Source organism: Ochotona curzoniae, unplaced genomic scaffold (assembly GCF_017591425.1).
Source record: "Ochotona curzoniae isolate NIBS_2020 unplaced genomic scaffold, NIBS_Ocur_1.0 scaffold_4701, whole genome shotgun sequence".
NCBI classification, from domain to species: Eukaryota; Metazoa; Chordata; class Mammalia; order Lagomorpha; family Ochotonidae; genus Ochotona; species Ochotona curzoniae.
Window position 1 is genome coordinate 81441152 of NW_024467122.1, and position 24002 is coordinate 81465153.

General features: G+C 59.7%; 3 protein-coding genes across 7 annotated transcripts; 1 reads left to right on the forward strand and 2 right to left on the reverse strand.

Annotated features, from left to right (window-relative positions):
* Positions 1 to 3: 3 nt before the first annotated feature.
* Positions 4 to 8523, forward strand: MAN2C1 (mannosidase alpha class 2C member 1). Of its 4 annotated transcripts, none has more exons than XM_040968727.1 (26): positions 4 to 113; positions 196 to 321; positions 410 to 533; positions 1442 to 1512; positions 2766 to 2943; positions 3163 to 3352; positions 3777 to 3883; positions 3971 to 4081; positions 4266 to 4358; positions 4452 to 4568; positions 4659 to 4754; positions 4849 to 4994; positions 5183 to 5306; positions 5420 to 5541; positions 5713 to 5798; positions 5877 to 6032; positions 6148 to 6282; positions 6368 to 6476; positions 6711 to 6815; positions 6895 to 7051; positions 7160 to 7303; positions 7544 to 7653; positions 7737 to 7816; positions 7928 to 8076; positions 8163 to 8272; positions 8353 to 8523. In XM_040968727.1, exons 1-26 carry the CDS (start codon positions 13 to 15, stop codon positions 8477 to 8479), a joined length of 3174 nt encoding a protein of 1057 aa, XP_040824661.1. In that variant the 5' UTR covers positions 4 to 12; the 3' UTR covers positions 8480 to 8523. The 4 variants fall into 4 exon arrangements, with proteins under 4 accessions (XP_040824661.1, XP_040824662.1, XP_040824663.1 ...); XM_040968728.1 differs by having other exon boundaries at positions 6161 to 6258; positions 6382 to 6476; XM_040968729.1 differs by having other exon boundaries at positions 6161 to 6258; positions 6382 to 6476; positions 7737 to 7815; positions 7996 to 8076.
* A 247-nt stretch (positions 8524 to 8770) lies between these two features.
* On the reverse strand, positions 8771 to 12287 carry NEIL1 (nei like DNA glycosylase 1). Of its 2 annotated transcripts, XM_040968734.1 has the most exons (10): positions 12071 to 12287; positions 11049 to 11483; positions 10257 to 10376; positions 10103 to 10166; positions 9880 to 9979; positions 9616 to 9743; positions 9443 to 9470; positions 9261 to 9322; positions 9028 to 9157; positions 8771 to 8924 (listed from the first exon to the last, which is right to left on the reverse strand). In XM_040968734.1, exons 2-10 carry the CDS (start codon positions 11480 to 11482, stop codon positions 8851 to 8853), a joined length of 1140 nt encoding a protein of 379 aa, XP_040824668.1. In that variant the 5' UTR covers position 11483; positions 12071 to 12287; the 3' UTR covers positions 8771 to 8850. The 2 variants fall into 2 exon arrangements, 1 of the variants encoding a protein (XP_040824668.1); XR_005882573.1 differs by lacking the exon at positions 9443 to 9470 and having other exon boundaries at positions 8836 to 8924.
* Positions 12288 to 16196: 3909 nt separating this feature from the next.
* COMMD4 (COMM domain containing 4) lies at positions 16197 to 19752 on the reverse strand. Its single transcript, XM_040968736.1, has 8 exons — positions 19714 to 19752; positions 18361 to 18432; positions 18135 to 18200; positions 17989 to 18028; positions 17685 to 17804; positions 17514 to 17594; positions 17238 to 17414; positions 16197 to 17150 (listed from the first exon to the last, which is right to left on the reverse strand). Exons 1-8 carry the CDS (start codon positions 19714 to 19716, stop codon positions 17110 to 17112), a joined length of 600 nt encoding a protein of 199 aa, XP_040824670.1. The 5' UTR covers positions 19717 to 19752; the 3' UTR covers positions 16197 to 17109.
* Between the last annotated feature and the right edge of the window lie 4250 nt (positions 19753 to 24002).

Consider the following 24002-nt stretch of genomic DNA (forward strand, 5'->3'; position numbering starts at 1 on the left):
GGGGCCGGGGCGATGGCGGCGGCGCCACCCATCAAACACTGGCGCACCACGCTGGAACGAGTGGAGAAGTTTGTGTCGCCACTCTATTTCACCGACTGTAACCTCCGGGGCAGGTGCGGGCCGAGGGGCCGCCGGGCGGAGGGAGGAGCGTCCCCGGCCGCCGGCGCGCGCACTCACCGGCCCGTCCCCGTCCAGGCTGTTCGGGGAGCGCTGCCCCGTGAGCGCCCTGTCCAGCTTCCTGACGCCCGAGAGGCTGTCCTACCAGGAGGCTGTGCAGCAGGAGTTTAGCCCCGCGCAGGTCGGCGACAGCTTCGGACCCACGTGGGTAACGCTCCGCCCCCGCGGCACCCCCTGCCCCTCAGGGTCCCCGCTGGCCCCATCCCGCCCCTGGACTTGGGCTGTCTTGCAGATGGTGGACTTGCTGGTTCCGGGTGGATCTTAACATCCCCGAGGCGTGGGTGGGCCAGGAAGTTCACCTTTGCTGGGAGAGTGATGGAGAGGGCCTGGTGTGGCGCGACGGGGAGCCTGTCCAGGTGAGTTGCTCCCGTCGGCCCAGGACGTGGCCCTGGCCCCTGGCACAGCGAGCTGCTGCATTCCCAATCTGATGGGTCCCTAGTTCTCAAGTCAACATTATTCCTTTCTAAGAACTTGATTTTATTTATCTGAAAAAGAGAGAGAGAAGCACCTTCCATCTGCAGGTTGAAAGTGGAGCAGCCAAGAGCTGAATTGTGCCCATATGGGATGCCGGGCTCACAGGCAGCAGCTTACCCACTATACTGTGACACCAGCCCCAAGGAAATGACTTCAAACAGTATGAAGTACAAACTCTGGGGGTCCAGTGCAGTGATGTAGCATGCTAACGCTCCACCTGTGGCACTAGGATACCATGTGGGCAGTGGTTCGTGTCCTGGCTATTCCATTCTACTTCCCATCCAGCTCCCTGTTTGTGGCCTGGGAAAAGCATCAGAGGCCTTGGGACCCTGCACCATGCAGGATACCCAAAAGAAGTTCCTGCCTCCTGGCTTCAGATTGGGTCAGCTCTGACCCTTGTGGCCACTTGGGGAATGAACCAGCCAGCCATCTGGGGAGTGAACCAACCAGCTGATGGTTCTTTCTTTTCCTACCCTTCTCTCGCTCAATTTGCCTTTCAAATAAAATAAAATAAATCTTTTTTTTTTTTTTTTTTAATGTAAGGCCTCTTCCCCCACAGACTGGAGGTAGGACTGTTATTTTTCCTGTCCTAAGATGAAGGCAGCACCTGCCTCCTTGTGCCCCTGGTTGGCACCGTGCAGAACATTGGACATGGAGCGTGCAGTGCAGTCAACGTGCCCTGCATTTCGTGGAGCTTCCATTCAGATCAGGCTCCTGGGATGGGCTGGAGCTTTCCGATGTCCTGAGGTCCTGAGACCCTGAGGCCCTGTTGCACTGGCCTCCTTCCCAGGGTTTGACCAAAGAAGGCGAGAAGACCAGCTTCATCCTGGCCGACAAGCTGAGGGAAGGAGACCCCCGGAGGTGAGTGGCTGCTGACGTTCGGGCCTCCCAAGGCTGAGGGGCAGGGGCAGTTCTCAGGGCCCACAGTGCTTGCCAGATGGAAAGGAAGCCACTTTCTGTGGTACCTGTGGAGAAGCATCACGTGAGTGGCTGCTGTTGCCCCGGTGCCAAGGTATAGTGTGTTCTGCTGGCTGAGATTGTATTTCCTGGCTATGGGACACCTGACTTAATACCTCGAATGCGGCCACCTTGTTTGCACGCCTATTGAGTGTGGTCACATGATGGGAATTCAGCTTCCTCTTTATCCATTGGGGTTAGTTGCCATACTCAGAAGTGTAGCACTGGGAAATGGAGGGCCCTGTGGTTGTGAATGGTGTCCAGTTGACCAAGCTGGCATTCCCATTGGAGCAAGAGGGCCAGGCCAGCTAGCTTTGGTCAGTGCAGGTCACAGGGTAGGGCAGAGTGCTGTCCAGCCTGGCCTTGCTGGGGAATTGGGCTCCAGATATGCTCTTGCTATGCAAATGGGCTTCCCAGGCTGAGGCCAAGGGGCTATAGAAATAAGGAGGCATTTGAGAAAGGCCCTGGAAGGTGGGAACAAGCATGGCATGTGTACACACGGCTTCTTACACGGTGTGGGGGACAGCCTCATTGTGACCAATCCTCGCCTTCTACTTCCAGAAGCTTCCTAAGCCCAGACATGTGGCTGGGGTGCAGAGTCCTAAGGCTCATTTAGCAAGGTGGGGACCCTAGCTGAGAAGGGCAGCTGGGCACCTCCCTTGGTCCTAACCCCCAGGAATGGGCGGCACCTCCTCTTTCAAGGCAACGTGCTCACCCAGGAGGCTGATGACAGCCAGGAAAAACTCCACACAGGCTTGAATGTGTTTCCCCTTCCAGGGTACTGGGTGGAAGTGAGGCTTCCAAGAAAGGGGCCTTGATGGGCAATTAGGCATAGTGGAGTGTGTCGCCCCAACCTGCTGCCTCCCCACATCAATACCACACATTTTTTTGTGAACTCTAAAGAACCTCTCCTATGTATAGATTTCAGGATTGTTTGTATCAGAGTAAGCTCATCTTTCTGTTGTACTCTCCACTAACTGGAGCTCCGGTGAAATATTGCCCGGCACGGCAGGGCATGCAGTTCCAGGCGTGGTCCCTTCCTGTCCTTGAAGCTGAACTCTCAGCAGCAGACACCCCTACACTGGGATCCTCCAGGCGGTCAGGGGAGGACTCTGTTGTGCCTTGCCTGGGCCTGAGGTGCCTCATCATGCATGCAGCCTAACCCTGTACGTGGAAGTGGCCTGCACTGGGCTCCTGGGCGCTGGGAAGGGCAGCATGATTGCTGCCCCCGACCCCGACAAGACCTTCCAGCTGAGCCGGGCCGAGCTGGCTGTGTTCCACCGTGACGTGCATAGGCTGCTGGTGGACCTGGAGCTGCTGATGGGCATGGCCAAGGTACGGGGCACGCTCTCCTCCCCCATGTGCCTGGGCCAGCCACAATGTTCCCCAAGTCACTTACTGGGAACTCGGGGAGGAGCTCATGCCTGAGTGTTGGCAGCAGGGTGGGGGATCCCTGCCGAGGTCCCCTGACGGCTCATAAGGAGAATCGTGAAGGCCGTGCTGGACAGGATATTAAGAGCGGACACTCTAGTCCCCTCACCACTTCCCCTGCAGGGCCTCGGGCAGGACAACCAGCGCAGCTTCCAGGCCCTGTACACAGCCAACCAGATGGTGAACATATGTGACCCCTCCAAGCCTGAGACCTTTCCGGCTGCCCAGGCCTTGGCCTCCAGGTTCTTCAGCCAGCATGGGGGTGAAAGTCAGCACACCCTCCATGCCATGGGGCACTGCCACATTGACACAGGTGGGCTGTGGGGATATGGGAGTGGTGGGAGGAGCCCTCCTGGGCCTCAGTTTTCTTGACTGTAAGATGGCACAAGGACACTGGGGAGGCCCTGGGCTGGAGGCTTGGGGGTGGAGACAAGAGCAGAACCTACCCCAGAGCGGAAGGGTGGGGGCCGCCAAGCCCAGCCAAGCTGGTGGCACCCCAGGAGGCTCCTGGGACAGGGTGACCTGTGAACTGAATGGGAATGAGCAAGATTGGCATGCAGCCACAGCACCCCAAGACGAGGGCTGTGTGATGACCTGGAATGACTGGGTCTGTGGTACATGGGCCAGGTGAGGCCTCAGTGGAGTGGTTTGAGCTGACTGCTCAGGGTGCAGGCCCAGGTGGGGTAGGAGCCAGAAGGACCCTTGGAGTTCCACGCAAGGCCTTGCCTCCCCCACAGCCTGGCTCTGGCCCTTCAAGGAGACTGTGCGGAAGTGCGCCCGGAGCTGGGTGACAGCTGTACAGCTCATGGAGCACAACCCCGACTTCATCTTCACTTGTTCTCAGGTGTGTGGGACAGCCACAGGGAGTGGGGCAGGCCTGGGTGCAGGGCTTGCTCCCTCCTGGCCTGACCCCCTCCCCTGCCTCCCACAGGCGCAGCAGCTGGACTGGGTGAAGAGCCGCTACCCTGGCCTGCATGCCCGACTTCAGGAGTTCGCCTGCCGTGGGCAGTTTGTGCCCGTGGGGGGCACCTGGGTGGAGATGGTGAGTGCCCATGGGGTCAAAGCCTTCGCTCCTGTGGCCTGGCCCTCCCTGGGCTTGGCTGGGGACTTCTACAGGCTGTTCTCACACATAATTCATCCTGGAATCCCTGGCACTAACCTTCTGTCATGTGGCAGCCCTGGCCTCACAGCTGGAACTGACCCGCCACCCTCTCCCCTGCCCCCAGGACGGGAACCTTCCCAGCGGAGAGGCCATGGTGCGGCAGTTCCTGGAGGGCCAGAAGTTCTTCCTGCAGGAGTTTGGGCGGCACTGCTCAGAGGTAGGCCAGAAGCCGCCGCACAGGGCTGAGCCGGCAGGGCAGCTGGGGCAATGGGTGCTCTGATCCCCACTCTCCGGGGCCTTTGTCCCACAGTTCTGGCTGCCCGACACCTTCGGCTACTCGGCACAGCTTCCCCAGATCATGCGTGGCTGTGGCCTCAAGCGCTTCCTGACCCAGAAGCTCAGCTGGAACTTGGTCAACTCCTTTCCGGTGAGCAGGGGCCCTGCAAAGGTCACAAGGCCCTGACCCCCACCAGCCAGTAAACCAGGTGCCTCAACCTCACCCATCTGCTGCCCACAGCACCACACTTTCTTCTGGGAGGGCCTGGATGGCTCACGAGTGCTGGTCCACTTCCCGCCTGGTGACTCATATGGGATGCAAGGCACTGTGGAGGAGGTGAGTGGACACCTTGTAGCCTGGAGGGGCCGGTCTGGGGTGCCTGAGGTCGGGGCCTGGGCTTTCCACCCTTTACCTGCCCCTGACCTGCCAGGTGCTGAAGACTGTGACCAACAACCGGGACAAGGGGCGGGCCAACCACAGTGCCTTCCTCTTCGGCTTTGGGGACGGAGGTGGAGGCCCCACGCAGACCATGCTGGACCGCCTGAAGCGCCTGGGCCATACCGATGGGCTGCCCAGGTCAGGCCCACACCCTCAGCCCACCCTTCTACCCACTTGACCACCAGGCCTATGCTGCTTCACTTGGGGTTGGGGAGAGGGGGCTGAGCAGAGAAAGTTCCTGGCCCACCAGGCTGCACCGCCCCTGCATGGCCAGTGCTGGGGCAGGAGCTGGGGTGAACATCAGGCCCATGGTGCCCCCACCCCAGGGTGCAGCTGTCATCCCCAGAGCAGCTCTTCTCGGCACTCGAATGCGACTCGGAGCGGCTGTGCACGTGGATCGGTGAACTCTTCTTGGAGCTGCACAACGGCACCTATACCACGCATGCCCAGGTTCCTGGGGGTGCAAGAGCCCATGTGGGGAGCAGGCCTTCGGTGAGGCACGGCCGGGGAGGGGATCCCAGCACCCCTGAACTGAGGCCTTGCCTCTCCTGACCCGGGTGCAGCTCAAGAAGGGGAACCGGGAGTGCGAGCGCCTCCTGCACGACGCCGAGCTGCTCAGCAGCCTGGCCCTGGCCCGCAGTGCCCACTTCCTGTACCCGGCAGCCCAGCTGCAGCACCTCTGGAGGTAGCTCCCACTCCTGCCTCCCCTAAGCCCTGCCTCTGCTCCCCTCTACCCTGTCCCTGCCTTCTCCAGCCCTGCCTCCCACCCCTAAGCCCTGCCTGCCTCACCTCTACCCTGCCCCTACCTCCTCCAACCCTGCCCCTGTCTCCCTTCTACCCTGCCTCTGCCCCGCAGGCTCCTGCTCTTGAACCAGTTCCATGATGTGGTGACAGGAAGCTGCATCCAGCTGGTGGCAGAGGAGGCCCTGAGCCACTATGAAGGTGAGCCCACATAGCCTGGTGGCCACTCCGGTTCTCCCAGTGCCCCTGGTCGCCTGTGACCAGCTGGTCTTTCCACAGCCATCCGATCCCATGGAAACACCCTGCTCAGTGCTGCTGCTGCAGCCCTGTGTGCCGGGGAGCCGGGGCCCCAAGGCCTCCTCCTTGTCAACACACTGCCGTGGAAGCGCACTGAGGTGCTGGCCCTGCCCCGGCCCGGAGGGACTCACTGTCTAGGTACAGGGCAGGAAAGGGTGGAATCAGGGATACTCCCTGGGCAGCTCTGCCTCCTCCAGCCCAGCCTCATGGAGGGCAGTGGCTGGACAGTGAGGGAGGCCACACTGATGCCCAGGCCTCCCCCCTAGCCCTGGTGACGGTGCCCAGCATGGGCTACGCCCCAGTGCCCGCCCCTACCTCACTGCAGCTCCAGCAGCCCCAGCAGCCTGTGACCGTGGTGCAAGAGGTAAGGCTGGCGGGGGCGGGAAGCTATGCTCCCCAACCTGGAACATAGGGGTCACAGGGTCAGGGGGCCCAGGGATGTAGGCAGCTGCCCTCCAGTCTCTGCCTCATTGCCTCTGCCATGAAGAGTGACGGTTCAGTGACCCTGGACAACGGCATCCTCCGGGTGAGGCTGGACCCGACTGGCCACCTGACATCCCTGCTGCTCGTGGACTCTGGCAGGTACCAACCCCTCACTGCCCTTTCCCACTGCCTGGCAAGTGGATCCCAGACTGCGGGCCCCATTGTCCCTGACCATGGCAGCCCACCAGAGGCTCTGGGCCAGGACCCACTCACAGCAGAGGGCAGGCTGGGCTAGGCGGCTGTCCTGGGTTCTTTCCTCATCCTGCCCAACCGAGAAGAGCTGGAGAGGGTGAAGCCTGCTGGGTATAACAAGCCATTCCCCTGTCCCACCAGGGAGGTCATAGCGGAGGGCGCCGTGGGTAACCAGTTTGTGCTGTTTGATGATGTGCCATTGTACTGGGACGCGTGGGATGTCATGGACTACCACCTGGAGACCCGGTACGGACAGTGCAGGACGTGCGGGGGCCATGGGCTGGGGGCCACCCTGGCTCAGTGCCCCCCTTGCTCTGTCCCACAGGAAGCCTGTGCTGGGCCAGCCAGGCACCTTGGCGGTGGGCGTGGAGGGTGGCCTGCGGGGCAGTGCCTGGTTCCTGCTGCAGCTCAGCCCCAGCAGCCGCCTCAGCCAGGAGGTTGTACTGGACATTGGCTGCCCCTATGTCCGCTTCCACACTGAGGTAGCCAGGGGCAGGGCAGTGGCCGCCTATGGCAGGGGAGGGGTGGGAATGTGGGGCCATCCCTGGCCTGCCTTGTCCCTTCCTTCTATACCATCCCCCACTGCCCAGGTACACTGGCATGAGGCCCACAAGTTCCTGAAGGTGGAGTTCCCTGCCCGTGTGCGCAGCCCTCATGCCACCTATGAGATCCAGTTTGGGCACCTGCAGCGGCCCACACACCGCAACACCTCCTGGGACTGGGCTCGGTTTGAGGTTAGCCAGGGGGCAGGGGGCCCCGGGAAGACTCTGTCGGGGGGAAGGGGGAACGACACATCTGCCTGGCACAGGTGCTGGGCAGCTACCTTGTGCCGACATTGAGCTGGACGCTCATGGCCCTCTGGTGGATGGGTGACGAAGCCGAGGCCCACCTGGACCAGGTGCTGGGGTCCTGAGAACAGGAGCTGTGTGCCCTTGAGGCCCGGGGTTCAAGGCAAGGGGGGGGTCTGCCCCCAGGTGTGGGCCCACCGCTGGCTGGACCTGTCAGAGCATGGCTTTGGCCTGGCCCTGCTCAACGACTGCAAGTACGGCGCCTCGGTGCATGGCAACGTCCTCAGCCTCTCGCTGTGAGTGGGGTGTGCCCCCCACTGGTGGCTGCCCTTGGCCCTGGGACCTGGCGAGCAGCCTCACACCAGCCTTCCACTTCTAGCTTGCGGGCCCCTAAGTCCCCAGATGCCACGGCAGACATGGGGCGCCACGAGTTCACCTACGCACTGATGCCACATAAAGGTGAGTTCCCCGGGGAGGTGGCCGCTCGGCCCTGCCTCTAGCCCCGAAACACCCCACTGTTCTCATTGGACCCCATGTTCCAACCCGTGCCCCTTTCTGGTCATGGTCCAGGCTCCTTCCAGGACGCCGGCGTCATCCAGGCTGCATACAACCTCAACTTCCCGCTGCTGCCACTGTCCGTGCCAGGCCCCGCGCCGGCCACCGCCTGGAGCGCCTTCTCACTGTCCTCCCAGGACGTCGTGCTGGAGACGGTCAAGCAGGTAAGGGGCGGGGCCTGCGCTGGGGGCGGGGCCTGAGCTGCAGGGCGGGGTCACCCGCACCCGCCCACCGTCCATCCCGTCCGCAGGCAGAGCAGGAGCTGCCCAGCCGCGCGCTGGTCCTGCGCATGTACGAGGCCCACGGCAGCCACGTGGACTGCTGGCTGCACACGGCGCTGCCCGTGCAGGAAGCCATCCCGTGAGTGGCGACCTGGGGTCGGGGGGCGATGGGGTTCGCTCCTTTCCTGCCTGCCCCTCACAGCCACTCCTGTCCTGCAGCTGCGACCTCCTGGAGCGCCGAGACCCTGCTGGCCCGCTGCCCCTGGAGGACGGCCGCCTCAAGCTCACCTTCTCTCCCTTCCAAGTGCGGTCCCTGATACTCGTGCTGCAGCCTCCTCTGAGCTGAGCCGGGCACTGGCCGCCTCTTGTCAGTGAATAAATGCCTGGATGGAAAGGCAGCTGCTGGCGTGCCTTTCACAGCCTAGCAGGTGGAGTCAGGGTCTGGGGACACCTGTGCGAGCTCCGTGCTGGCTGCTGGCCCAGGGGTGATCATGGGATAAGAAAAGGGTGGGTCTGGCTGGGGCCAGTTGGGAGGAAGGCTTCAAGTCAAGGCCAGGCCTTGGGGCCTCTGCGGCTAGCCCAGGTGGGGCCAAGGTCAGGTTTCTTCATTTATTTAAAATATAGCATTTTCCATGTGGGCTTTAAAAAATGCCAAAATAGGGCACCAATAAACCATCACAGGGGTGCAGGGAGCAGCCCCCACAGAAGGAACCTCCACTAGGAGGCAGAGACCACCTCTGGCTCCAGGGGTGGGGGCTCGGGCTCAGCCTTCTTCCGGGCTCTGCGGCGGCCTAGAGGAAAGATGGGGAAGGCTTGTTCCTGCCAGGGGCCAGGTTGAGGCCCCCTGGCTCCCTGTTCACCTGTCCACTCCCCGGAAGGCCTCAGACAGCCCACCTGAGGCCACCGGCTGCCCCTTCCTGCTGCCCTCCTCAGCTGCTTGTGGGGACTGCTGGGCTGGCGTCTTCAACAGATGCCTCTTGGCCCTTGGTTTCCTGGCAGGGGCCTTGCATGGAGATGGGGGATCCTGGATCAAGGAGGCAGAGGTCCCGTGGGCTCAGGGGGCACTCCAGGGGTGGCTGGGCGACCCCCGGTACCCTCACCCCCTCCGCAAGGGCAGACCCCCATACCACTGTCCTGTCCACAGGGTCTGGCTGTGGCTCCCGGGGTTTCTTCTTGCGTGACTTGCCCCCTACAGGACATGGGCGTTTGGGTCAGAGGGTCCTCTGCTCCCAACTCCCACCCTGTGGGTAAGCAGGCAGGGTAAGGCAGTGCTTTCCTGTCCACGGCCTTCACACTAGGGGCAGCTTACCTTTGGGCACCAGAGGCCCTGGGTCCCCCTGCAGTGGAACAAGGACGTTTCAGGAGTGGGGCATCACCACTATCCTCCTGCCTCCCCTTGTCCCCCTGCCCAGCAGCATGGATGTCCGCAGTGCTACCCCATCAGGGGTCCCCAGCTCCTCCCCTGCCCGGGTCTCGGGTCACCTGGAACCACATGGTGCGGCCATGCCGGTCCTGCAAGCTGCTCATGCCAGGCACACCATAGCACCGCAGCCAGGCCCTGAAGGCAGCGAAGTCTTCTTCCCCGTGCTCCGGCCCGTAGCCCTTACCACCTGGGGGACAGGAACCAGGCAGGGTCAGAGCAGGCCTGACCCGCACAAACTTTCAGGGCAAGTCTGAGGGCTGCGTCCTCCCTCCCACTCGTTGAACTGCCTGGCGCCTCCCCATCTGGCATGGCCCGGCTCTCACCGAGCTGCACCACCTCCTTGGGCACCAGGTGGCACAGCTCCAGCAGGTCTGGGTTCTGCAGCTTGGCCTTGACTTTCTGGCTCAGGGTCAGCTCTGGGCTCTGAGAAGTGCAGGGCCTGGGTCAGCACACCCCCTCTGCTTTCCTGACCCCCTCCCCAGCATGCACACACAGTTGGAGCAAGCCGTGACACCAGAGAGAACCCGACGTGCGCTGGCCACTCACCGGCCGCCGCTGTCGCAAGGCCTCCAGAACCGTGCGGGCCTTCTCGAAGGGCGGGATCCTCAGCCTGCAGGGGAGGCGGGCAGAGAGACATACTAAGCCTGGGACTCTGGGCATACGAGGCCTCCCTGCCCTGGTGCCCATAGCCACAACTCACCGGAACAGAATCTCTGCCCGCAGGTAGTTGCCGATGCCATTGAAGAACCGCTGGTCCAGGAGGGCTTCGCAGATGGGCCGGTCAAAGGCCTTGTCCGCCAGGTTCCGCAGCACATTCTCCCTGGGGGAACACAGTGGCCTGAGCAGGCCAGCCCCACCCCTGTTCCTCACAGAGGGGACCCCAGTGCCCGTCTGCCTGCTCATGCCTCCTGTCTGGGCAGCTGCGGCTGTTTCCTTGGTAAATAGGATTGGGATGCAAATCAAAATGAGGGACACAGCTGAGGGCCCGTGGGGCGCGGTGTGTCACTGCACACCGCTGGGACCTGCTCTCTAGGACTGGGCCGGGCTGTGGAGCAGGTGTGGAGCTGACCTCAGCGGGTTCTGCTCTCAAGGGCTGGAGGGCAAGTCGCGGCACCTTCCCCTGCAGCCCTGCAGGACAGGCTCCTCTGGCTGGCCAGGCTTCAGTGTCCTCCTCCCCCCTCACCTAGGGGGCTGTCTCCTCATCTTGTGCTTGTCCCTGTGCCCAGACCACCCAAATACTCAAGCAGACCGGGCAGTCACAGAGGAAAACCACAGGACACAGACCAGTGGGCAGGCAGCACGTGGGAGATCACAGAACCAGTGTTCGGAAGCTCTAGCTATTGCTGCGCTGAAACAATTCTCAACAGCGCTCCTCCGCGAGGGACCCCGCCCCCTCCTCGGCCCCCTGGGAACCTCAAGAAGCAGCTGTGCGACTTCATGGTTGATTCTGACCCGCCCGGGCCAGGCAACCCACCTGCACGTCCGTCCCTACCTGAACTGCTCGTACTCCAACAAGACGCAGGGCCCGCGGCCCGGCTGCCACTCGCCCCCCAACTCCCAGTGGCCGAAGCGGCGGACGTCCACGAAGCACAATGCGAGCCGGGGGCCCGGCGGGGCGGTGTAGAAGCGCAGGTGGGCATGGCGCGGCAGCTCATCTGCCGGCACCAGCTGGAAGGAGCCGGTCATGCCGAAGCGGAAGACCAGGGCCAGCGGCTCCTGGCATGGCCCGGCCCCGGGCAGCGGTCGGAGCCACAGGCGCAGCTCCTTGCCGCGTGCCAAGGCAGAGATGCGGTAGGCGCTGCTCTCGAAGGGCACCTCGGGGTTGTGACTGACGGCAGACTTCTCCACGCGCCCGCCGAACACCAGCCCCTCGCACGCCTCGTTCACGAAGTGGCTGGCCAGTTGCAGCTCGGGGCCCTCGGGCATCCTGTGCGGGCAGGACAGCAGGTCGGGCCGGGAGGGCGCCTTGTGCAGTGGGGACTGCCGGTCCCCTTACAAAGAAAAGGCGGCGGGTCGGAGGGGGCGCGGCCGGCTGCTTTGGCCACAGACCGTGCTCCAAATCGCTGCAAGCCCGTACCCTCGCGGCCCATTCCGGCCCCTGTCCTCGCAGGCAGCCGCCCTTCCTCTCCGCCCCTCCGCTAAGGACGCAGCCGGAGCGCCAGAGGTAGCCAGGACACGCTGCGGGCGGCGTCCGGCACCAGGGAACCGGTGAGGCCGAGGGACGCACGCTCGTCCTGGCCTGCGCCTTCCTGGGCTCTCTCCGCGTCCCGGCGGCCTCCTGGCCAGCAGAGTCCACCCTCCGAACTCCTCGTTGCGCTGGGGAGCGGCGATCTGTGGCCGCGGCCTTGTTCTCGGTGAACCTAGCCCGCCAGACCCCGGGTCTACCTCAAGTCTTGCCTGCGCCTGCATTGTACCTTCGTGAGGGTCGAGAAGGGGTGGGGGGGTGCGCTCGCCGCAGCGGCGCCTGCTGGGAAGTGTAGTTCCCGGGGCTGTGTCCTGGCTGGGGGCGCTCACCTGGGGCAGGGGGTGCACTGGCTGCACGGTGCCCGGCGCGGCGAGGTCTGGGGTCTGATCCGAGACCCGTGCTCAGCTGATTGCGGTTGCAGGAAGTCACCCGGCTGGTCCCGTTTAGGGCCGGCCCCGCCCCGCTCGCCCAGCGACAGCCCAGGACCGGGGCGCCTGCAGCTGTGCCTGGCACGCACAGGTGCGCACTCCACGCGGGCCCTAGGGACCCGGGGTGGCCCCCAACAGGGTGCCCACCACACGGAAACGTACACATCCGGGTCGCCTGTCTGGTGACAACTACAAACAAGGCATTAAGAAGTCGGAGCGGGAAGGTAGAGTTCCCTGGGGCTGGGAGGGGAAGAGTGCCGCCCAACCACACCACCTGGCAGGGGAACAACCACGGAGTCCACGGAGAGAACCCGCCGGAGTCTGTGACTACAAAGCGGCCGCCTGTGGTACTGCTGGGAGGCGAGGACGGGGAAAAGAGAGGCCAGGCCTTGGGCGTGTGTGTGTGTGTGTGTGTCTGCGTGGGGAGTTTGCTTAGCAGCCACTGGTGCCTGACCCACAGCGCTGCCTGCCTGTCTTGGCACCACTTCTGCTTCCCCTCTATTTATTCCTGTGTTTTGGCAGAAGTATTTTAGGGTATCTTACGCAAATAACGCTGCTTCACGCCCATTTAGCAGCCTCCCAACACCTGAAAAGCAGTCCCCGGCCAGCAAGGTTGCCATGTCTGCTCTGGGAGAGGTCCTGTGAACCCAAGGCAGGTTCTGACGAAGGAACAAGACTTCAAACCTCTTATGGAAGTAGCAATTAACCAATCTTGATTTTAATACAAAACAATTTAAAGACCAAGCATTTTTTTCTTTCATAATCCAAAGGACCCTCACCTGTTAATATATATATATATATATATATTCTCCCCTAAAAGTGTGTGTGTGTATATATACATAATATATATATAATTAGAAAAAAAAAAAAAAGACCTACAGAGAGCTCTTTCCCCAAGTGGCTGCAACAGCCAGGGTTGAGCTGATCCGAAGCCAGGAGCCAGGAGTTTCTTCCGGGTCTCCCATGCGAGTTCAGGATCCCAAGGTTTTGGGCTGTCCTATATACTGTTTTCCCAGGCCACAAGCAGATGAGCTGGATGGGAAATGGAGCAGCTAGGACATGAACCAGTGCGACATGGGATGCCTGTGCTTGCAAGGGGAAGATCAGCCATTGGCCCATCGTGCTGGGCCTCTCACCTTCTTGTCTTCAAATCCAGACGAAGCCCTTCCCCTGCCCATGCCACTCTTTGGTGGTCTTCAGGAAAATGACCACTTTGATGGGCCCAGCAGGCAGTGTGGAGTGGCGAGGGACAGGGCTCCGTCCTTATGTGACACTGGGCCCCGGCGTGCTGCCTGTCACTGCAGATGTGTGCACCTGTGGGGCCCCTGCAGGTGCTGCCTGGGGTGCACAATGCAGTGGGTCAGGGGGAGCCGACACCTGCAGGCTCATGAGAACCGTGCTGTGTTGTCAAAGTTCCTGTCACACTCTGTGACTGCCCAGTAATCCCTGTAGTGACATCCTGCTGTTCTGCTCAAGTTTACACCAGGATGAAAACAGTACCACTCACCCTTTTTAGAATGCGAGTTTTTGAGAAATGCATTGGGCTGTGCAGAACACAACATACAGCAGATGCTCACAGCAGCCAGGACACCTGTCCAGCAGGGGCTTTTTTAAAAAATAAGATTTATTTATTTACTTATTTAAGTGGAACAGCTGGAACTCAAACCAGCACCCACAGGGGAAACCAGCTTTGCAGGTAGTGGCTTTACTTGTTATGTCACAACACCGACCCCTAAACTTTTTACACATGGCACAGGGGCAGGCAGTATGGCACAACTGAGTCAGCTGCGGCTTAGAATGCCCACATGCCATGTCAGAGTGCCTAGGTTTGTGTCCTGCTCATGCACCCTGGGCAGCAGTAGGGCACACATCACCCCAGGGACTGGGCTCCTACCCCCACACAGGTCACCTGGAGGAGTGCCCACTTCAACCAGCGCTGCTTTTTGCAGCCGCCTGAGGGAATCAATGCCTGAGACATCTGTCTCTCTGCCCCCCAAGTAGATGAAAGCAGTCAATAAATTCATGCTTCTAAGGGTGATACACACGCAGTGAAAACTACTGGACTGTCCAAAATAAAAAGGAAAAATAAATTAAAATAAGCAAATGAACCTGGGCTTGGTACCACACTATGAAAAAGCATCCTGGGCCCGTTGCTGTGGCCTAGCAGCTAAAGTCCTTGCCTTGAACACACCAGGATCCCATATGGGGCACCGGTTCTAATCCCAGCAGCCCCACTTCCCATCTAGCTCCCTGCTTGTGGCCTGGGAAAAGCAGTCGAGGACAGCCCAAAGCTTTGGGATCCTATACCCACGTGGGAGACCCGGAAGAGGTTCCTAGTTCCTGGCTTCAGATTGGTGCAGCATTGGCCATTGTGGTCACTTGGGGAGTGAATCATTGGACAGAAGATCTTCCTCTCTGTCTCTTCTCCTCTCTGTTTTGCAATAAAAATAAATTTTTCAAAAAAGAAAAAGAAAGAAAAAGCATCCTAAACCTTGGTCTGCAGTGTTAGCACCCCACATGGGTGCTAGTTTGAGTCCTGGTTGCTCCACTTCCCATCCAGCTCCCTGCTTGTGGCCTGGGAAAGCAGTCGAGGACGGCCCAAAGCTTTGGAACCCTGCACCCGTGTGGGAGACCTGGAAGAGGTTCCTGGCTCCTGGCTGTGGATTGGCAAGCTCCGGCTGCAGTGGCTACTTTCTTTCTTTCTGCCTCTCCTTCCCTCTGTAGATCTTATTTTCTAACAATAAAAATTCTTCCACATACAATCATATATGTGACCTTGAGGATGTGTGCTAAGTGGCAGTACTGCATGCTGCCTTTCTAAGAAGTATCTTCAGACCCGCTGCAGTAGCCATGCGGCTAAAGTCCTCCCCTTGCACACACCAGGATCCCATATGGGCACCAGTTCTAATCCTGGCTGCTCCACTTCCCATCCAGCTCCCTGCTTGTGACCTGGGAAAGCAGTCGGGGACGGCCCAAAGCCTTGGGACCCTGTACCCGTGTGGGAGACCCGGAAGTGGCTCCAGACTCCTGGCTTCTGAATGGCTCAGCTCCAGCTGTTGCAGTCATTTGGGGAGTGAACCACTAAATGGAAAACCTTCCTGTCTCTCCTCTTTGTATACCTGAATTTCCAATAAAAAAATAAATCTTATAAAAACAAAAGTATCATCAACAGTCAGGATGTAAGTGGCTGGCTCACAGCTGAGCTCACCGTATCTGTACTGGTGGTGCCCGAGTCCAGTGTCCAGCTCAAGTTCCCGACCCCGGGAGGTGGGGGAAGAGCCTTGGCTGGCGCTACACACGTGGGAGACCTGCATGGACCTCATGGCTCCCACCAATTCAGGAGTTAGGGCAATGACCCCTAGACAGCTGCCTGGCTCTCAAAGTAATTGTCAACACAGCCAAACCTAGGGGCCAGTGTTGTGCCGTCACCATCTCTCATGGGCACTGCTTGGGGTCCTAGTCATTCCACCTCTGACCCAGCTCCCTGGGGAGAGATGTCCCAAGTGCTTGGGCCCCTGCACTTGGGAGACCCAGAGGAAGCTCCTGTGACCTGATTTGGCCATGGCTGTTGGGGAATTTATCTGCAAATGGAAGATCTACCCCCTGCCTTTCCCTCTTTCAAATAAATGAATAAACCTTTAAAACTTAAAATAACGAGAGACTTTATGTGGCATAGCAAGTTACCATCTGTAACTTGAGCATCCCACCTGTGCAGCAGCTTCTGAACCAGCCTGCTGCTAACACACCTGGGAAAGCAACAGCAAGATTACCCAAGTGCTTAGGCCCCGCACCCACGGAGGGCTCACTCTCCAAGCGGCTGCGATGGCCAGAGCTGCTTCTTCGGGGTCTCCCTCAGTGGGTGGCAGTGTCCCAAGGATGTGGATCATCTGCTGCTGCTTTTACGGGCACATCAGCAGGCAGCTGGACCAACTTGGAGCATCCAGGCCTTGAACTGGTGCCCATATGGGATGCCAGCAGGTGGAAACTTAGCCTGCTACACGATGGTGCCTGCACCAATAAACACATATTCCAAAAAAGAGAATACTTTATTAGGTGTGGTGGCTATACAATCATGGAAACTCGATCGCCACTCAGGCTAGTGAAGGAGGTGAATCGGTAAGAACCAATATGGCGTGGGACATCATGGGCAGTACCAGAAGCAGGGCTGGGACTTCAGGGTAACACAGAGCAGGAGGGGGCTGCCTGGGGCAGCAGGCTAGTGTTCTACAAAAAAGATGATTTATTTGAAAGACAGAATGAAAAGACAGGGAGGTCGAGGGGGACTGCTTCCATCCCCTGCTTCACTGCCCAATGGCCATGACCACCAGGGCTGGGCCAGGCTGGAGCCAGGAGCCTCCTGCAGGGCTCCCCCATGGGTGCAGGGGCTCAAGCACTCGGACCATCCTCCACAGCCTTCCCAGGTGCACCAGCAGTGAACTGGACTGGAAGTGGAGCAGCCGGGGCTCAAAATGGTACTCTGTTGAGGTGTTGCACATGGTGCTGGCCCCGGAACTCAGTTCCTTGTAACTTTCTATTTTTGCATTTCTCTTTCCCTTCCATGGGATGCCGGACCGTTTTTTAACCCCCTAAAGACTGAGAAACACACATAGTCAGGGCAGCAGGAAACCGGCCTGGGGGGCTGAAACGAAGGGACATTTATTGCTCACAGTACTGGAGGTTGGGAGTTCAAGCCCGGGCTCTGGCAGCCTTGGGGCATGCCAAGGAGCCTGGCACGGCTCCCATCACTGCTGAGCATGCCCAAACAGGTCCTGCTGTCGTCCTACAGAAGAGGATGGAGAGAGCAGGACCCCATCTGTCCTGGAGGACCCCAACATCCTCAGGGGTCGTCTCAGACATGCAGCTCCATTGCGGTCCTGTCTGTCCGAGCCTGGGCTTGTGGCCACTGGTGATGCACAGAGGCCCTCGACCTAGCTGTGTCCTCAGCCCAAGGAACTCATAAGGGTGTTGGCCTGCTTCAGCTCTGCAGGAGCAAAGGTGGTGGGTGAGAGTTGGCTGGGGGAGGGGGACAGGGAGGAGGGCCCCTCGCCCCCAGGGCACACAGCCTCACCTGCTAGCAGCACCTGGAACTTGTCTGCTGACAGGGTCAAGACCAGAGGCTCGGCCGTTGCCCCCGGCGTCTGTGCCACCTCCAGCCGCAGCTGTACCACAGGCTCCTCCACGGAGCGCAGCAGGCTGGAGCTGAGGGTGTAGTCCACCCGCCAACCCACGCCCACCAGCCTGTTCACTGCAGGGCGGGACAGAATCAGGATCATGGGGTGGGCCAGTGGGGTGCCCCAGACCTCATTCCAGGGATCCAATGGCCCCAGCCTGCCCCCCAACTCACCACGCAGGCTGCAGGCCCGCAGCTGCTCCTGCAGGGGGCTCTGCTTCTCCTCGTAGCAACGGCACAGGGTGGCTGCATGCTCTGGGGGTACAGAGGGCACTAGTTAGGGCACCCCTTGGGATGCAGGGCCCAGTGGCTCCCCGTCTGCCTGCCCGCGTCCCCACCCTGTACCTTTGGGCAACCCCAGCTGCTGCAATTCACTAGACAGAGACTCGCTGTCCACACTGTGCTTGGCTGCGCTGGACAGGATGAAGCTCAACACTGCCACGGTGGCCTTCACGTCGCCCGACTCTGGGGGCACGGGAGTGGGGGTGTCACCGCGGCCCTGGCCGCCTATGTGTTGCTCCACTCTCTTCAGCTTGGGGCCCCTGGGGCCTCCCCATGCCACGCATAGCCACTGCCCCACTCCAAGCCAGCAGAGGGACAAGGCCTGGGAGGAGGGGGTCTCTGGCTGGGCACGCAGGGTGGCACTCACCAAACTTGGCATCAGCAGTGAGTTTCAGGATCTTCTCATACTATGGGGAAAGGAGACACTCAGGGGTGCTGAGCACCCCAAAGGCCAGGCGCCCACCCCTCGCCCTGGCCCTCTACTTCCCAGAGCAAGGTGGGGCCTGCACTCACGTCAATCTCCTGACCCAGGAGCTCCTTCAGCACCTGGCCACACAGCAGCCGCAGCTTCACCGAGGACTGGGAGGGAAGGTGGCAGGTGAGCACCCCTGCCATGCACAGCCCTGCCGGCTTAGGGAACAGCAGGCCAGGGAAGGGGAGCCCAAGAACAGGGGTGCAGACTGGTGAGGCGGGAGGGGCAGCACCCCACCCCCCACCCTGTGGACCCTGGGCACTCAACAAGCTTGGCCAGCGTGCTGATCTCCGCCAGGACCCAGTCGGGACAGTCAAGGTCGCCACAGAACCGGAACCTCTATAAGACAGCAAGGGAGTGGCCCTGAGGACGTTGCCACTTGGGGCCATAAACCTCTCTCCCGCCACTTGTGCCGCCACAAGCCTTGTCCCGTTGTCTTGTACTCCTCGAGCAGCAGCATCCATTGGGTGGTTATCTCAGTGGGGGGCCATGGGAAACAAAACCAAGTCCCAGCTTTGGGGCCCGGGGTGACCTCTCCTGGCTCTGGCCCCGACAGCAGCCCGGGTGTGGCTGGCTCTCTGCCCAGTCCAGGTCAGTAGTCAGACCCCTGCCCCATAACCCTCAGCGACCATACCCTGAAACGGTCCCCTGAGAACAGTGCATAAAATTCTGTGCAGCACCATGTGAGTGCTGGTTGGAGTCCTGGCTGCTCCACACTTTGGGTCCAGTTCCCTGCTAATGTGCCTGGGAAGGTGGCAGAGAATGGTTCAAGTTTTTTTTTTTTTAAGATTTTTTTTTTTAATTTTTATTGCAAAGTCACAGATCTACAGAGAGAAGAAGATACAGAGAGGAAGATCTTCTATCCACTGGTTCACTCCCCAAGTGGCTACAACAGCTGGAGCTGAGCCAATCTGAAGCCATGAGCCTGAAGCCTCTTCTGGGTCTCCCACACGGGTGCAGGGTCCCAAGGCTTTGGGCCGTCCTCCACTGTTTTCCCAGGCCACAAGCAGGGAGCCGGAAGGAAAGTGGAGCAGCCAGGATACAAACTGGTGCCCATATGGGATCCCAGAACTGTAGCCACAAGACTACTGTGCTGGGCCCTCTCTAAGTAATTCTGAATTTCGGATCAATAAATACATCTTTAGAAAATAAAATTTTGGGCTTGAGCAATGTCTCAGTAGCTAAATCCTCCCCATCGTTTCAATCAAGAGTGAGAGAGACATACAGACGAAGCTCCTAGCCAGAAGTCTGCGATGGCCGAGCCCCAGGCTGGGAACAGAGCCCGCTCTCGGGTCTCCCAGACCGACTGGGGACAACCGAAGCACGCGGGCACCTCGGCCCAGGGCCCCGTGAGGGCTGGCCTTCGGCTGCCATCCTCGGGGGCGCCCCTCCACGCTGCACAAGGCCAGGCTCCGGGGGTCGTCCCCGCGGCCGCCCAAGCCCAGCTCATCCCGCAGGTCCCTCGGGCGGCGGGCAGCTCGGGCCGTCCTCCCGGAGCCCTGCCCTGGCGCCACCGGACGCTCCGCACGCGCTGCCTTCCCCACTTCGTCCGCCCAGGGCCGCCGGCGCCCCGGCCTTCCCGCCCGGCACCCACCGCCTCGCACCCTCTTCACCTCTCACCATCGCGCCTGCAAGCCTGGACGCAGCAGTCTCGGCTTCCGCCCGCGCAGAGTCAGCTGGGCGTGCGGTCACGTGACCCGCGTTTGGAGTGGCCGGAGGGGGTGTGGCTTGTGAGGGCGAGCGGGAGCAGGCGCGCCCCCTGGAGGACCGGGGGACGACGTGCGGGGAGGGGACAGACAGAGTGGCCGCCTGGACAGGACCCCGGGAGCCCGGTGTGCTCAGTCGTGTGCACGTCTCCCCCCATGGAGCAGTAGTCCCGTTATACATTGCTGTGGGCTGTGGCCTATATTAAAACGTTATTGAAATTTTAAAAAGTTTTTGAAATAAAACACGTACAAAAACATACATGCATAGTGTCCATTGCAGTGAATTTCTAAAAAAAAAATGCCTGCCCTAGGCCTGGCGCAGTAGCCTAGTGGCTAAAGCCCTTGCCTTGCATGTGCTGGGATCCCATATGGACACTGATTCAAGTCCCGGCTGCTGCATTTCCCTCCTATGCAGCTCCCTCCCTGTGGCCTGGGAAAGCAGTCAAGGACGGCCAAAGGCTTTGGACCCTGCACCCATGTGGAAGACCTGGAAGAAGTTCCTGGCTTTGGATCGGCTCAGCTCTGACCGTTGCAGCTACTTGGGGAGTGAATCATCAGACAGAAGATCTTCCTCTCTGTCTCTCCTCCTCTCTGTACATCTGACTTTCCAATAAAAATAAATAAATCTTTTTTAAAAAATTAAACCAAAAAAATTCTGCCCCATGCAGCTGCAGACAAAGGCACCTTGATGACCAGTACTCCCAGGAAGGGCCATGGCCACATTGCTTTCCTTAAATGTGTCCCCTTGTCACAGAACACCCTCAAAATGCCAAGACATCACTTCTCCACCTTTCCCTGACACCCAGGCATGGGGAGGAAGCTGCAGCCAGGCAGCCAGTTCCACAGCGCCAGCTCCCAGGAGGCAGAGGGCCAGAGTCCTCAGGGACAGACCCCGGGCTGAGAGGCATGTCCAGGTCATGCCCAGGTGCCTGGTCAGCCCGCTATGCTGTAGTCCTCTCCTGGGGGAAAGGGGTGTCGTGTGCCTCAGGGGACCTGGATGGCCGCCAGCTCGGCTCCCGGGTCAGTCTGGGAGCAGGCAGATGTGCAGGGCATCGTGTCTGTCTGCTCAGGTCCTGGGGTTCTAGAGGCGAGGCCCTGCATCCAGATGTCACCAACACGGGAGACATACATCCTCACAGCTCTTGTCATCAGGGCTGCTGCATGCCTCCCTCAATTCAGTAAAAGCAAGGCCAGGAGACACCAGGCTGGGAGAGCGGACACTGGGTCTCCCCCTTGGGCAGCCACTGGCCCCTTTCTGAAGCATTGCCGGCACTAACCGTTCATCACATGAAAGGCAGATTGATGGAGAGAAGCAAAGACAAAGATCAAAAGATTTTGCATCCACTGGTTCACTTGCCAAATGGCCACAATGGCCAGAGCTGAGCCAATCCAAAGCCAGGAGCCAGGAGCTCTTCCGAGTCTCCCACATGGTCCCAATGCCTTGGGCCATCCTCGACTGCTTTCCCAGGCCACAAGCAGGGAGCTGGATGGGAAGCTAGGCCACTGGGACAAGAATCAGTGCCTTGGGCCCGGCGTGGTGGCGCAGTGGTTAAGGTCCTCACCTTGCACTCCCGGGATCCCATATGGGCGCCAGTTCTAATCCCAGCAGCCCTGCTTCCCATCCAGCTCCCTGCCTGTGGCCTGGGAAAACAGTCAAGGACGGCCCAAAGCCTTGGGACCCTGCACCTGTGTGGGAGACCCAGAAGAGGCTCCTGGCTTTGGATTGGCTCAGCTCCAGCCATTGTGGCCGTCTGGGGAGTGAATCATCGGACGGAAGATCTTCCTCTCTGTCTCTCCTTTCTGTATATCCGCCTTTCCAATAAAAATTAAAAAATAAGTCTTAAAAAAAAGAATCAGTGCCTATATGGGATCCCAACATGTGCAAGGTGAAGATTTAGCCACTAGGCATCATACCGGGCCCACAGGGTTGAGTTGATCTGAAGCCAGGAGCCAGGAGCTTCTTCTGGGTCCCATATGAGTGCAGGGTCCCAAGGACTTGTACCATCTTCCACTGCTTTCCCAGGGAAGGACATTAGCAGAAGCAGAAAGTAGAGCAGTCAGGAATCAAACTGGCACCTATATGGGTTGCTGGCACTGCAGGCAGAAGATCAACCTGTTGAGACACTGCACTAGCCTCCATCCATAATGATGTATGTGTTTATTTGAAAGGCAGAGTGACAGACAGACAGAAGGAAAGACAAAGTGATTTTCCATCCACTGGTTCACTCCCTCAGTGATTGCCACAAGCCAGGCCAAAGCTGGGAGCCAGGAACTCCATCTGTGCTCCTGTTACGGGTGGCAGGAACCTGGGCCCCTGGCAGGGAGCTGGACTGGAAGTGGAAGGAGCCAAAACTCAAAAAGGCGGTGTCATAGCAGGTCAGCTTAAACACACTGTGGTACAGCACCAACCCTTTAATAAGGGTTTTTGAAAACTAAAAGAGCAAACAGCAAAGTAACTGCGGACAAATTATTTAAATTTGGAAAGCAAGCAAAAAAGCAAAATAAATAAATAAATAAAGGTGAGTGGCATGTCCTTTTCACGTCATATTGTGGTCCTGTTTCGGAGAGATTTGTTTCACAAATGTAGGCCACCGGAATCATCTGCAGGTGCAGCTTGCTTGGCCCGCCCCTGCCCTCCTCCACACCTACACCACCCTCCCCACCCCCTCCCTCCCGGTGTCTGCCTCTGCAGGCCTGAGGTTGACCTGAAAATTTGCATTTCCAACAAGTTCCCAGGTGCGGCCGAGTGAGCTTCCGGTTTGGAGACCTTGCTGTGAAAACCACTCACAGATAGAAAAACGTTCCTGAAAGTTGCGTGTTGATTCGAGTTTGGGGTTCTGGCCCGTAGACAGAGCCCTCCGAGCAAGGCAAGCCTTCCAGCAAGGGCGGTGGCCCGGTCAGCACATGTGGGCAGGCGTGGGCTGCTGTGCCGCGGCCGCTGCCTCTCGGGGCACGTGCCCTCGGGAACGGAGAACAAAACACGTACGGTCATGGGTACCAGAGTCCAGGCTTGTACTCCTTTGAGACTGTCCCTGGATCCAGTTCGCTGAAGGGCGGTGCTGCGGGAGGTGTGCCTAGAAAGACAGGCAGGTGCGGTGACACGCCCGCCATTACTTCCACAGTCCAGCCCTGCTCTAGAGGTCAGTGGTCGGCAACAGCTGGAGGGACCTGTGTGTGTCCCTGCTGGGCCATGCAACTAGCAGGGAGGTGGACACCAGCTGGGGAGTGGGAAGGGGCCCAGGGAGAGAGAGAGTACAGCAGGAGGAACATCGAGCACTTCCACATCACAGTTCGGTCCACCCTCTCCTACTTGAGCACATTGTAGGGGGGTGGCAGCTTCCCTCCTGACTCCAGGGGAGTTTCCCTCCGCCCCTTCCCGTACCAAGAGAGCTTCTCAGTCTGGCAATATCAAGTATGAAAATCTGGGGAGTGGGGATGGGGCAGTGTTTTGGCACAACAGGTTAAACTGCCACCTCTGATGCCAGCAGCCAATATAGGCACCAGTTCAAGTCCTGGTTGTTCCACTTCTGACCCAGCTCCCTGCTAATCCACCTGGGAAAGCAGCCAAAGATGGCTCAACGATTTGGGCCCCTGCACTCATGTGGGACACCCGGGTGAAACCCCAGGTTTCTGGCTTCAGATGGGCTCAGCTCTGGTCGTTGTGGCCATTTGGGGAGCGAACCAGCAGATGGGAGACATCTCTCTTCCAAATAAATGAACAAATCTAGTGGAAGGACACAAAGTGTCAGGTATGGGGCTTCATGTTTTAGGGCCTGGCTGCTGCTTTCCAAGGGTCCCTCCCCACAGGGGTCACAGGAGGGGCCGTTGCATGCTCTCCCGCAGCTTGGCCAGGAAGAGCATATTGGGAGGGGCAGCCCAGCCGGGCACTGTGCCCCATGGCTGGGGAGGCCACCTTGGAAGAGACATAGGCAAAATGGGCAGAGGTGGCCTTGTGCCTGTGTGTTTAGGCAAATGTTAGCCCAGACGGCTTGACATGGCCATGGGTCCTGTTTCATCCTGGGGTGCCCCCATGCCTGCTGCCACCCCCTCATCAGGACCCTCTGGGTGCTCACAGCTCCAAACCCACCGGCAACCTGCTCTCCCCTGACCAGAGCGCTGGGCAGAGAGAAGCCAATGGGAGTCCCTGCTAGCGGAGGCTCGGGGTCCCCTCTGTCCGGGCTATAGTGGCAGTGCCAGAGTGGA